The following is a 14,858-nucleotide window of genomic DNA, read 5'->3' on the forward strand; positions in this document are numbered from 1 at the left end:
TTATCATTGTCTGGCCAATGTCAACATTTCCCGTTGTTAATCGGTCAATGTTGACATTTTGACTAAAAGCTAGGTTATGTGTGTTATGGATATCAACGATGTGCGCACTCGTTTTAATAATTATATAAACTCAATAGTCAGGTCAAAACGTGAAGACAAGAAATCATTTTTAAACTGTGATGAATACAATAACCGAATATAAGTGACATTAAAAATGCGAAAAATGTTTTAAGAACACCAGGTGCTAAAAAAACAACAAATCATTATAGAATGGTTTGCAAATATGATGTAATTACTATAAGTGGTAAGTAAAGAGCTACTGATTACGCCAGTTGACGAAAACGCTAAGTCTAAAAAATTATAATATGCTACAACTACTGAATTTTTTGATATAATTCATACAGCGTACTTAGTAATTGGGCATGGCGGTCGCAATCGTATGGTTTCCAAAATAAGTAAACTCTATTGTAATGTAACTAAGGAAATAACAATGGTTGATCTACGACTTTGTGTGCAGTAGCAGAAAAAGAGTAGTAACCCAAAAAAGTTAATTTTGCATTCAAAATTTAATTCACACGCTCAAATCGATTTGATTGACATGCAGTCACAAAATTATATTGATATTAGATTTATAATGGTATACCAAGACCATCTTACGAAATCTTGAAACCTTTAAAAACGAAATATGCTGAAAAAATTGAACCAAACTTGTTGGAAATTAACCATCGTTTGGTGCACCTCTTAGTCTGCTCATGCTAGGTTTATTCCTCCTCGTAGTTCGCATGTCTGGTTGTTTCTTGTGATCTTTATTTCGTGTCCAAGGTATATGTATTTTTCCACCAGCTCTACTTCGTTGTCTCTAATATTGATATTTTCGCTAGGTATCAGGTTTTTCATGAATTTTGTTTTGGAGATGTTTATTTTAAGACCCCACTAACGGAAGTTCATGTAGCATTGTACAAATCTCCTTGAGGTTATCCGAGAACAAAACTATGTCGTCTGCAAATTTAAAATTTGTTCAGGCCTTTCTCTTCCCACTTAAGTTTTTTACAAGCATATTCTAGTACTGCAGCAAACAGTTTAGGCGATAAGGTATCACCTTGTCCGACTCCTCTGCCGATTTGGATGTGATCCGTGTTTTTATGTAGTTTCACCGACATAGTTGCGTTCTTGTATGTATTGTAAATTAACCTTGTATATCGGTAGTTAATGCAGCATGCTTGTAGTGCTTCCAAGATTTTGTCAAATTCTACCGTGTCAAAGGCTTTATGGAAATCTACAAAAGCCAGAACGAGTAATCGATTGTATTCGATAGTCTTTTCTATTACCGTTTTAATGCTCTGTAGGTGATCATGTGTTCCAAATCCGGTACGAAATCCGGCTGACTCTATTGGCTGGTAGAAATCAAGTGTTTTCTCAAGACGATTCATTACTATTCTTGTAAGGAGTTTGTGTTTTTCTTAGGTGACTAAGAAGACTTATAGGTCTGTAATTTTCTAATTCATGGGATCTCCTTTTTTCTACAATAAAGTTACCAAAGTAATTCCCCCGTAGACTAAGTAAGTGGTCTACAGGACAAAAAAGTTCGGAAAACACTGCATTAGATCAATGGGCTAAACAACAACTGGGCTAGAGAAATTGTTTGGCACAAAACAATCAAATCTCAGAAATAAAGAATAAAAGTGATGAAGATTAATCTCGAATAGTATTTATAATCGTATAAAATTGAGGTATCATACAAATATAGAGTTATTTATTTTTTGATGCACATATACTGTTTATGCTAACCCGCCGTTTATTAGGTGTGTCTTCTCAAGCTAAAAACAAACAAAAAATTGGAAATGTGTGTATTTAGAAACACGATCTTAATGTTTTTAACCTATTACAAAAGAGGACAGGCCTGCCAACAATTCTCGAACGAAAACAACTGCCAAAATATAAAATTATGATCTGGGAGGTAATATTATTAATATAAAACTAGTCTATGAGAGATTTAGTTTTGAATTCATAGATGCTATACCGACTCATAAGCCTACTGAGCCACTTCCCTAAGCTTTCTAAGATACTTAACACGTTCACGACGGCATTAAATTTGTCAGGAACATTTATTGACGTTACCAGATCCCTGTATCTGGTAACACTGTCTACTGTTCGGACGATACCAGACCTATGGGTCTGGTAAACATATCTATAAATAAATGGTTTCTGTGACTTTGTATTTGAAATTACCTTGAATCTAACACTGCCATCTCATAGTAAACACTCTAATCCATTTCTGGCAGACATAGCACCAGATTCCGATGTCCGGTAAAGTATTTACGGTATATAAAAAATATACTGATACTTATGTGGCAATTTGAAATATTTTACTTTTAAAAAATAAATAAAATGATCAATTTTTATTTGAAGTAATATTAAAGTGTACAAAAATATATAATTAAAATAGTAATTAATAATTAGATATGTCTATCATTAAAACAAGTTAAGCACAAAGCCGGTTTCTTTTCGCAATTTTCACAAAAAGTGTTTACTTTGGTCACTTTCTTGTCAGCTTCCTTATTTTTGATAGTCTGTCTCAACTTCTTGTAACAATCAACGCAATTTCGTCTACGTTTTCTACCAGGACCTTCTTCTCGTTGCAGACAATGTTTTCGTTTTGATAAGTTGGTTTCAGAAATACACTCATTTTGATTTGAAAGTTGTAATGCTAACTGTTCACAAAATGTTAGCATTGGTATCTTTTTTTCGATGTTTGTTTTATTATAGATAATCCAGCTGTTGATTATTGTAGCACCAAAGATTAGTTCGAAGACTACCTTACGATACCACTTAAGACCTTTTCGCAAGGAAGAATAATAAGCTGCCATTTGGTCACTGTAATCTACACCTTTTTTAGCTTTGTTGTAGTCTTGGATAACTTGCGGTTTAAAAATATATTCCACTGGTTCCTCCCTTGGTTTTGATCTCTTTTTCTTGCCCGTAGTGAAGAAAGTTAGGGTATGCTCAAGTTTACTGGATAACATTAATACCGATCTCTTGTCTTGCCAACGGATTACCTTTATATTGTCCTTATTTTCCATGCCAATTATTTCATTTTTATTTAGTTTCTTTTGAACTATTCCCTTTGGAATACCATTCCGATTGCTTCTAAGAGTTCCACAATAAAAAGTTTGGCGATCTAATAGATCTTTTGCAAGAGGAATGCCCGAATAAAAGTTATCAGCATATAAAGTTCGTCGAGCATCTAACAAGCTATTGATTAAGGTCAGCACAACTTTCTGAGAATGGCTTTTGTTTATCATATTGTTTTCTTTTCCACAGTAAACCATCACTTTATATGTATATCCACTGACGGTACATAGTTTATATAATTTAACGCCATATTTATGGCGTTTGTTTTTTATATATTGCAGCATACTCAAACGCATTGAAACATCTGCGGTGTATATTGTATACAATAGGGGTGATAGGACTTCTCCCTGTGGCACTCCAGCCTCCGGAGCTCCATGCTCGGATAGTACTTGTCCAATTCGTACCCTGAAGCTTCGGTTGCTCAAGTACGAAGAGATCAGTCTCGTAATGGCCTCACTGTATCCGTAGCCTCTCATTGCGTCTATTAGCATGTTTAGTTGTACGGCTGGCTTATTTCCAAGAAGTGAAGGAATCTCATTTTGAGCACCTTATTGGAACTGTTTTTTATTTAAATAACCAATAGTTTTGTTTTTGCTCTATTTTCATTGGCTAGTTAATTTTGAAAGGAAAAATATAAGTTTCTATTTAAAAGACGATCATCACAGTTTGTTTTTATCCAAAATACAAGCAAAACTAACAGTAAACGGTATTGTCAAGACGTTTAATATTCTGGTAAATCATTAAAAGCTCTTTGATGTTTTATATCGATTTCTTAAATGAGTTCACAAAAACATTTACAGTACAGTTTTATTTGCCAGCTTTTATGCACAACTCAAGCTGTGTTATACGAGATTAAAGAAGGCAAAAACTGATATGTGCAATTTAGTTTTCGCGACGAGACATATGTTTTACTAACGAATTGGTGTAAGAAAATATTAATAACAAAGCAGAGAGTTTAAAAACGTGCCATACTAGTTATTATTTAACTGTATTTTTAATTCAGCGAGTTATTGGTGCCTCCGGATACGAATCTGGTACTTCACCACTTCCGGAAACTAAAAGGATCTCTATCTTGGAGATTACGAGGACGAGGTGAGAAGTTTCCTGACTAGGTGCTCCAAATTATATCTCATTTGTGTTTTGATGTGGCAGTTATTGCAAAAATAAATAGATATATAGACAAACATGGCCTATTTTTTTTTAATTATATGTCAACCGTCAAGTTTCAAATTCTCTACTTATCTGTTTTTAACATTTTGCATAGCAGCTTCGCATCTCCTTCTTCGTGCTCTACATCTGTTTCTGTGTGATTTTAAATCTTGTTATAAGTTTTCTTCTTCTTCTTCTTATTCTTTTTATATAGACATGACTCTGTCTGTTTTTCAATGTGCCTCCAGTAAGTTGTCGTTTCATCGTTTTCGTGGCCTTCCTATTGAGGAACAGTCTCTTGCCGTCTGTAATACTCTATTTGTTGTAATTCGGCTTATACGATCGTTCCGTTCTACTCTTCTATTTCTTACCCAGTTCTGGATGTTCTCCACCTTGCATCTACATCGTATATCTGTACTTCTAGCTAGGTCCCTTAGTGTCTTACCAAAAATTTTTCCAAGTGTTTTCATCTCTGCTGTTTCTAACATCATTTTTGTCCTCTCTGTGTCAGGTTGTGTTTCTGCCGCGTATGTCATTATTGGTCTAATGGCTGTTTTGTAAGTTCTGCCTTTCGTTTCTTTTCCGATATTTTTATTTCTCCATATTGTTTAATTCAAGCACCCTGCGGCTCTGTTTGCTCTATTCGTTTGCTCTATCTTTCAGTTTCGAGCTTTCCGTAGCTAGATAATGTGATGACTAGATATTTAAACTCTAGGTAGACATTAATTGTAGTAATGAAGTAAACTTTTTTAATTATTTAATAAATATTTTAATTGACACAAAAAATGCAAAAATATTGGGAATTTATTAAATTATCTGGAGCGTTAACTGGAAAAATTGGAAAGATTAAATCTACAACGATACCAGAAGCTACAAAAAATTGATACACAATGCATGCAAAAGAATTAGATTAAAAAAAAATGGAGAAATATATGAAAAAATTTGTTTATCTTAAGCGCAAACTAAAACAAGAACGTAAAGATAATAAGGTATTAAGATCTTTAAAGAAAGTCAGAATTACAAGCAGAAAACTGATGACTGAATATTGATAGTTATTAACAGAAAATGAATAGACAAATTTTGCACAAAAGTTTGTAAAAAAGATTAGGACCACAAAAAAGACGAAAAATCCAAATTTCGTTAAATCTACAAAAATAACAGAAATTACAAAAAAATTGTCCACAGTAAAAAGTTGACACAAGAAATGCAGAATTATTTGTAAAAAATTGATAGAGAAATGTTTATTAGCAGAAAATTATTAGACTATGTTTGCACAAAATTTAAAATTTAATTTAATATGCTTCATCATCATCATCATCATTGGTGCTACAGCCCTATAAAAGAGCCTCGACCTTCCCAAGTCTATTACGCCAGGCAGTTCTATCCATTGCCAACTGTTTCCAGTTTGCTGCGTCTATTTTTCTACCATCCTCATCTACACCATCCGTCCATCTGAGTTTTGGCCTACCCCTACTTCTACTTCCCTCAGGTTGTGACATAAGGATTCTTCTATGAGGGTTGTTCTGCTGTGATCTTGCCAGATGTCCTGTCCATCTTAGTCTTCCTATTTTTAGAAGCGATACTACGTCTTTACCACCAAATATATGTTTATACCTGTGATATATCTCGTAGTTGTACCTCCTTTTTCAAACACCATTTTCACAGATACCACCGAATATTTTTCTCAGGATCCTTCGTTCAAATATAAGCAGGAGGTTTTCATTTGCCTTGGAAATGGTCCATGTCTCCGACCCATATAACAACACTGGTTGTACAAGGGTTTTGTATATGGTTATTTTTGTTTTTTGGCTTAAGTTTCTGCTGCTCATATGTCTACTCAGTCCAAAATGGCATTTGTTTGCTAGGATTATTCTTCGTTTGATTTCTTCCGTCATGACATTCTCCTTGGTGATCAGGGAGCCTAAGTATGTAAATTTGTCCACCACTTCAAAGGTAGACCAAATGAACCGTGAATTGGTGGCCGATGTTTCTGGCTCTATTGTTGGGTGTTGATGCGATTATCTTAGTTGTCTCCTCATTTACTTGCAGGTCCATATTTTTTAAGGCGTTTGACAAGGTGGTGTACATTTCTTCTAGCTTGCGTGTTGTGCGGGCAACTAGGTTAACATCATCTGCATATGCCAAAATTTGGGATGATTTATTAAAAATGTTTCCTCTGTTGTCTATTTGGGCATCCCTAACCGTCTTTTCCAGAGTTATGTTGAAAAGGAGACACGCCAGCGCATCTCCCTGTCGCAGCCCAACATTCGTTTTAAATGCCTGTGATTGTTCGCCCTGTATTTCGACTTGCAAACAATTTTACGCATTGTAGCCTTAACCAATCTTATCGGTTTATCGGGGATGTGGAATTCATTCATGGCTTCATACAATTTATTTCTTAGGACACTATCATAGGCCGATTTAAAATCTACGAAAGGATGGTATGTGTCGATATTGAATTCATTGTTTTTTTCCAGTATTTGCCTTAGCACAAAGATCTGGTCTGTTGTTGATCGATCAGGACTAAAACCACTTTGATACTCGCCAAGAGGCTCCTCTGAATATGCACTCAGACAACTCCATGATTACCGTTGTGATAATGAACAAGAGATTTGGCTAAGGTTGACTTCCTTATGATCCCAAGTCAATCGTGGATTTCAAAACGGTGCAACCCACGTATTAGTATCTTACAATGTACAAAGAGCAGAAACTATAGTAAAAAATTGACGCAAAAAAGTTATAATTGACAGAAAAATTGAATTATTTGACAGAAAATTGTTTACCGCATAAAAAAAGTAAAGCACTCGTATTTTTTTTTATAAAATACTCTCTGTGAATTCCTAAACACACGACAGACCTCAGATAAGATTGCAATTTTAAGAATCAATGACGATTCGATACGAATTTGTTGTTTATCTCACAAAATCTAGCTTATCTTAAGCTACTTAACACTAAATATTTATGTTTATTTTCTGTGGATTCTAAACTAATCTTAAACAGCTGTGAAAATATCACCAAAGTTTTCTTTGCTTCTTTAAGGATCGAAAGAAAAGGAGAAATTAAAATAAGCTGATTGTAGTTGTCGATTCGTAGAATTGATCATATACTGGGCGAGCGAGAAGTCCTAATTTGAGCGATTTTCTTCGAAGTTGTCAAGAGTGGATAATATTTTCGGCTATGGTCATTCTTATTTATACATATGGTTCAAATTCGTTAGTTTAATTTGTCATCGTTGTTCCTGCAAGCTTGGGTAGCTTTACATCACATATATTCAAGAAACAAGAACTTTCGAAATATGAAATATAGTCAGTCAGTTACGCCTTACGTCAAACATGGTAAATGCATTTAGTGTTGTTAGTTAATAAATAATAATATTCGATTTCAATGTTATAAACATAATACGTGATCTTTATTGGAATCAAAACATAAAAAAAATATTAAAACCATGGTTCAACAACAAAAACAGAGATGTTGCACAAGACAAGAGGAAATTTTCACATATCCCTAGCAACAAATCAAATCACACCTACCAGCTATACAAAGATAGAAGAAACGATAGAAGAAACAAGATCCATTAGAAGATGAGAATCATAAAAGAGACGATTGGGCACGATTCACCATAGACATGGAAAACTACCTGTACTGAACAGAAAAATAAGTTTTCAAAATCCATAAATGTATAAAAAACCTATTAGTGATTATAATAATATAAACAAAATAAAAACAGAATAACAAAAATCTTTATAAAAGAACTTGCCAATGAAGACAGTGACAGACCAACAGAAGCATAACAAAAAAGTAAAGACTTGGAAAACGACCTTTTTGAGCGCAAACAAAAGTTTGAAAAATCCGTGAAAAGTAGAAAAGACCCACTTGCGAATATGTATAGCAATCTAAACAAAAAACACACAACAATAAATATTTTATAAAAGAAATTTACAATGTAGACAATATTATAGAATAATTTGATGATAATGGCAAGATAGAAATCACAAAAATTAACAAACAGTGTAAATTAAAAAATAGAAGAGCTCTAGGGGCCGATGCCATACTAAATAAACTCTTAAAGTACAACGGAAAAGGATATATTTGAACAGCGGAAGACCAGCATTACCATACCAGGACATAAATGACAAAATGATCAAATAAGTCCCGTGATTCGAGTATCAGAGGAGCTGAAATATCTAGCTAAAGAAACCTTTGAAGAGACTGTAAGAAACAATTAAATAAATCAAAACAAATACATTATCATCTGTCATATCAGAATGTCTAAGGGATGCCAACTCGTAGAATAAGGACTCCAAATTAGAAATTAAATATATATAAATAATGTGTAAGGCCATAATGATATAAGCGATAGAAATGAGAGAAGATGTAGCAGAAACAAAAAGAATCCTACAACGCAAGAACATAAAGACACCATAGAAAAAAATAAGAGATTTGTACAAAATACTGGATATTGTACGATGGGGAAGACAGATAATGGAATCATCTTGTTCCAAGAATTAAAGTAAAAGACTTGCCTGAATAGCAGGAGCCCATAGTAAGACCAACAGGTTCCAGTTGACCTGTAAAAGATAGTTGGCAGTAAACGTCACAAATATGACTAGAGTATTAAGAACAGACAAGAACAAACCTAAGTTCTGATATAAAAAGAAGAACTTTATAGAAGATAACGTAGTTATACGTTAAATGTAAGAAGTAACAATATATGAACAAAAAATATTATAATTAAGCTTCTTAGAAAGAAGGAAGACAGATGGACTATGAAGCAATCTGAAGACATCTTCACCAAGGCTTACAAAGCCAAGTTCGTAGTTCTAGCGGAGGTCGAATCTAAGCCATACAAAAATGAGTCAAACGGGTCGTGTAATTATTACGTGAAAGTGAACAAGGACTTTAAGGATAACGCTCAGATGATCCTCAAAAAACGAACCGGACCAGAATACAGTAAAACATGGTGCAGGAGAATATTATGACAGGAATATCCAAAAAAGTTTGAGCTATTAAGTCATTTATGTTATCGATTCAACAGTGAATTAATCCTGAAATCAAGTTTGATGGTTTAACGACGATCGATTTAGTTAGATTAAATTTAAGGATGATAAAATAAAAAAAGTTGTAATATTCGTTATTCTATTTACAGCATGTACATGCAAAATAAGTTCTAGATACAAATCTATAGTTTATCCCGATATTTTTAAAGAAAAAAACTAGACATAGATGTGTTAAAACAAGGAAATATAATGACAGGGATAACTTAAAAAAGTTTGAACCATGGAAGGTCGTTACATTATCGATACAGCAGTGAAAGATACTGAAATCGATTGTTTAACGATGATTGACTCAATTAGGATTAATTTTAACAATAATCAACAACTTTGTGATGTTTGTTATCCAATGCAGCTACATGCAAAAATATATAGTTTGCGCCGAATTATTTGATTTTTTATAATTTATTTCCAATGCCACTTACCGTTGGTTATAAAATTGAAGATAAGTATTATTAAAACAAATTGCATTATTAAACGTACAAGTGACTCAAGTCAGAAAATATTTGGTACACCGTGTACAATAAAGTCAAAATAGGAACACTTATTGAGAAGTTTATTGTTGTCATGCTAATCCGTTCAATCTGAGACAATTCTTATCAACAGAAGTGTTTTTTAGGTCAAAAAAAATATAAAATGCGTTGAAACAGATGTCAAAACCGTTTCTAAATTTTAATGAGAAAATTAAAGTTATTCGTATTGTTTTGTTTTGTATAATGAAGTAAAACTTACCAAACCCATGCTTGCAGATCCTGCTAATTTTCTTCCTCATCGCCGGCCTTAGCTTTTCCTTCGGCTTCGGCGTATCCACCAACCCGAAAGACTCATTCAGCATCAAGACGTACTTCTTAGAAGTCGTCATCTCTTTGACTAGTTCGCACTTGGTATTTAACATTTTCCGCAGATGTTTGTTCACCGAACCGAAGTAATTAGCTGCGTTATCCTTAAAGTCCTTGATCACTTTCACGTAATAATTACACGACCCGTTTGACTCATTTTTGTATGGCTTAGATTCGACCTCCGCTAGAACTACGAACTTCGCTTTGTAAGCCTTGGTAAAGATGTCTTCAGATTGCTTCATAGTCCATCTGTTCCTACGTTTGTTAATTTTCTTGTGATCTGGAGATCTTTGCGCCCGTGATACCACGAATTTGACAGGGGCGAAGTCAGTCGGGGGGATCTGTGCTAGGTTTTCGTTGGGGAAGGTTGTCGGTGAAGTTAACGACGAGTTTTTCTCGCTTAACTTTCCTTCATAGGAAAACTTGACTTCGCTTGACGCTGAAGAGTCTGCGCGGAGCCAAGGTGGTTTGAATTCTCCTAGTCTAGGGTGAATTACTCCTCGATGGGGTAGGATAGGGTTGTTATTGCTATATTTGGAATATGAAATTTCGCCGGTGTTGGATTCGCCGAGCGTGTTAGGTGAGGGTGGAAATATGTTTGTTGTGGGGTTGGGTTTTGAGGAAAAATGTGGTGGTGGGGGATATACAAACATGTCGATATGGGGCTTAGGGTATCGGTTGTGCACTTGAGTTCTCCATAGCCTATGGTGCCGTATTTTGTGAGGTCTTTGCACGTAACTGTTCTTTTCATCTGTATTCGAATAAGTATGAGTTGAGGTACGGAAACTTTTTTTAGATAAATCGGCCATGGCGAGGTTATCTATGTGGAAACCTGAACAACTTAAAACCACTAGGATCACTAGAAATAGAAAACATACACATTTTTGGTACATGTCTAGATTGGTTTTGATTTTGGCTTATGGTGTGTTTAAGAGCCAGTGTCCGTACTGTGGTGATATCTGATATCGAGGTGCCAATATAAGATAATGCGGAGCTGCTTCATGTTTCCAGTAATTAAAAATCCTCACGAATCCTTTTCTGTACATCACATCACTAATTAGAGCACACAGGCATATCCCGAAAAGAATAGAAACACTGTCACTTTTTTTAAATTTAAATCTCGCACTACAGACGCGCGCGACGCTTTGAAATACTTCGACGTCGAAATAAAATCGGCAACTGTGTATTTGGTGTTAGTGTAAGTGTGGCAATGGCTATGTCGCTCGTCGGATGGCTCAAGCTGCACTGAAGTTGTGATATCGAGATTGGCCCCACCACTCGCTGCGGACTAGTACGAGCTACGAGGATGGCGCGACGCCTGTGTATTCGCCAACGGATGCCGTTGCCTGCCTGCCGCTGCTCGAGTGGAAAGCTAGACGCTTGGCGTCGACATGCTTTCTTCTTTTCTCCTTCTTCGCTTCTTGGGCTTTTGGAATAATTGTAGTTCGGTTCGGTCAATGCAACGCTATATGCATTATGAGGTTTTAAATAAAACTGACAAATACAGGGTGTTTCGAATAAATACTGAAACTTTTCCAACAGAAATAATATGCAGAATATTAAATCGTATTTTTATAATATAAACCTTAAAAGTAAATGATTTTCGATATTTGTTAAGTGTTATAATAATGGGCAAAAGAATATTTGTAATGATAATAAGTTAATATTTAATAATTTAACTATTGAGTTTTACAAATATGAACAATACATTACATCTTATATACAATAGCACTAAAGGCCTTAGAGGCCCATGGCTTAAAAAGTTTGTTCTTTCTTCATTTTCGCTTTCCTTTATGTACTGAGATCTTCTCTGGCTCGATATGTGATTTTTCTCCATTCCTTCTTGTTATTCATTTTTCTTTTCTGGCCTTCTAGTCCAATTTCTTCCATATCTTTTTCTACCTCCTGATTCCATCTATTTTTTGGCCTTCCTTTTCTCTTTTTTAAAGTTATAGTGTAGTTCAGTACCCTTTTTGGAGTCCTCGTGTTCGGCATCCTTTCTAGATGACCTCGCCATCTTAGTCTCTGTGCCTTAATGACTCCTATTATGTTAGGTTGATTATATAATTTCTTTAACTCATCATTTGATCTTCTTATCCATAAACCGTCCCTTATTATTCCTCCATATATCTTCCTCAGGATTTTCCTTTCCCATATCTCCAGTAAATTTTGTTCATTTTTTGTCATTGTCCATGTCTCACTGCAGTACGTTACTATTGGTTGTATAGTTGTTTTGTATAAATGTATTTTTGCCTTTCTTGATAAAAACTTGCTTTTCAACATTCCACTAAGAGCATGTACACTTCTATTGCCTGCCATTATTCTAGCTTGTATTTCTTCTTTAATGTTAGGTTTGCGTGATATTATTGTACCTAGGTATGTAAATCTTTCTACCATTTCGAATTCGTATGATAATCTTTCTTCTACTTCTACTTTAAACTTTTGTCCATCCCTGAACTGATCATCTGTCCACTGCATACATTTTGTTTTAGTTTCATTTATGTAAAGTCCCATTTTCTTTGCTGCTTTTACTATTCTCTGTACTATCTCCTGTAGCTCTTTTTTTCCTCTTGCCAGCAACACTATATCATCCGCAAATGCCAAAACTTGGTGTCTTTTATGATATAGGAGTCCTTCTCTATTGATTTTCGCTTCTCGCATTATTTTTTCTAGGCATAAATTGAAGAGTAATGATGACAAAGGATCGCCCTGCCTTAATCCTTCGTTTACTATAAATTTGTCCGATACATGATTGTTTACTTTGACTCTGTTTTCTGTATTCTCTAAAGTAAGATGTATCATGTTACGCAACTTTCTGCTAACTCCCAGTTCCTCAAGGGTCTCTTTTAATTCTTTCCTTTTTATTCTATCGTATGCTTGCTGGAAGTCGATGAATAGCGCTATCGTTGGTAAGTTGTGTTCATAGCTTTCTGCTTGTAATTCTCTGATTATGAATACTTGGTCCGTTGTGCTTCTCCCTCGTCTAAATCCGCACTGATATTCGCCTATTATATTTTCAACTTCTTTTTCTAGGTTATCTTTTATGGATTTTGATAGGATTTTATATACGGTATTTAGTAACGCTACTCCTCTGTAATTACTGCATTCTGTTTTGTCTCCTTTTTTGTGTAATGGGCAAATAATGGCTTCCTTCCAATCTTCTGGTATTCGTTATTTTATCCATATCTCCTTTATGATCTTGTATATCCAATTATTTAGCAGTTTTCCACCATATTTCATCATCTCTGCTGTTATGTTATCGCTTCCAGGGGATTTGTTGTTTTTCAGATTTTTTATGATTTCCTCGATTTGTTCTTTGCTGAGTGAATTATCTTCTATGTCTTCTAAGTGTTCGATTCTTGCTTCTGCTTTCATACATTCTCTTTGGTTTGACTTATTATTGCCATTTAGTAATTCATCAAAATACTCTTTCCATCTTTCGGCTATTTCTGCTTCCCCGCTTATATTATTTCCTGCTTTGTTTTTAACGAATATGGGTTTTTGTTGGAAACCTTTTTTTTCGTTTCTAGCACCTTGATATAGGTTTTTTAATTTTTTATTTCTGTAATTCTCTTCTATTTCTTTTAGCTTATTTTCTATGTGTTTTCTCTTCTTTTCTCTCAGCACCCTCTTTACTTTTTGTCTTTGCTCCCTATATCTATTCTTTGTCTCTGTTGTTTCTTTCGTGATCATTTCCATCCTTACATCTTAGCAAAATTAATTGTTTACTACAAAACACAAAATCAGCTTTCCAAGGTCCTAAGCTTCTTCCATTAGGTTTATACAGAGTGGACCATAACAATTTTGCAATATTATGAAGATTTAAAATTGTATGTTTGTTACGTTGGCAGATTTACCATTTTTCTGCTATTACTTTGGTTTTTTAAATACATCACGCTGTATATTGTGCGTTTACTGAAACTCTCCACAAAGACGAAAAAGACTAGAAACACCCAATCGTCCCAATAATTTTTTTAATTCAAGCTATGTACAGCTGGTTTCTAAAAAAACTGATTCGACTCATTTCACATCATTCATCATAACACATTTAGCGCCACGCTGTAATTGGTTGTTTACTCCCTGGGACCAAATATTTAAAATGTGTTTTTTTTTTCTAGGAACCCGCTTTTTAAATGTTTATTATTGTATTTTAAACACTTTTTTTTTCAGCTTTGTTTTTTGTGATTTTTTTAGGACCCACCGGTGGTCACGCGATCCCAGGTTGTAATTTTACATTGTGGGACCAAATGTACACCAGTGGTCACGCATTTCATTATTTCTTTGGTTGCAGATTTTAAAAATAATGGCAAGAAGAGGACTTACAGAAGAAGAACTACTTTGGGAGTTGGAAAATTTGTCTGATGTGGAAGCAGCAGACTATTCCGAGGATGGCTCCTTTGCAGATCGAGATTACTCATATGATGAAGGAAGCTCCGATTCAAGTGAGGATGAATTAGCTGCATTTGGTGTCGAGAACGAAGTTGCTGAAGTAGTTCATTTTACCGATAATATACCCCAAACCAACTGGGAGCCAGTGGCAGGGAACAGATTGAAATTTAATTTTCTTTATGCTTACACCGGTGTACCCGAACATATAATCCAGAAACTTCATGGAGCCTCTCCTATAAGTTACTTTGAACACTTCATAGACGATGAAATTATCTCATTGTTTGTGGAAGAAACCAAT

At 34.7% G+C, this 14,858-nt stretch overlaps 1 protein-coding gene across 2 annotated transcripts in view; it reads right to left on the reverse strand.

The window, feature by feature from the left end:
• Positions 1-11,520, reverse strand: part of vn (membrane-bound neuregulin protein vein) — a 304,648-nt gene extending 293,128 nt beyond the window's left edge. The window contains exon 1 of one of the 2 annotated variants that reach the window (XM_072527512.1): positions 10,065-11,520. In XM_072527512.1, the coding sequence (XP_072383613.1) occupies positions 10,065-11,064 (1,000 nt within the window). In that variant the 5' untranslated portion in view covers positions 11,065-11,520. The remainder of the gene's footprint in view (positions 1-10,064) is intronic. The other variant, XM_072527511.1, reaches the window with a different exon arrangement.
• Positions 11,521-14,858: the final 3,338 nt, after the last annotated feature.

Source organism: Diabrotica undecimpunctata, chromosome 3, assembly GCF_040954645.1.
Source record: "Diabrotica undecimpunctata isolate CICGRU chromosome 3, icDiaUnde3, whole genome shotgun sequence".
Taxonomy (NCBI): domain Eukaryota; kingdom Metazoa; phylum Arthropoda; class Insecta; order Coleoptera; family Chrysomelidae; genus Diabrotica; species Diabrotica undecimpunctata.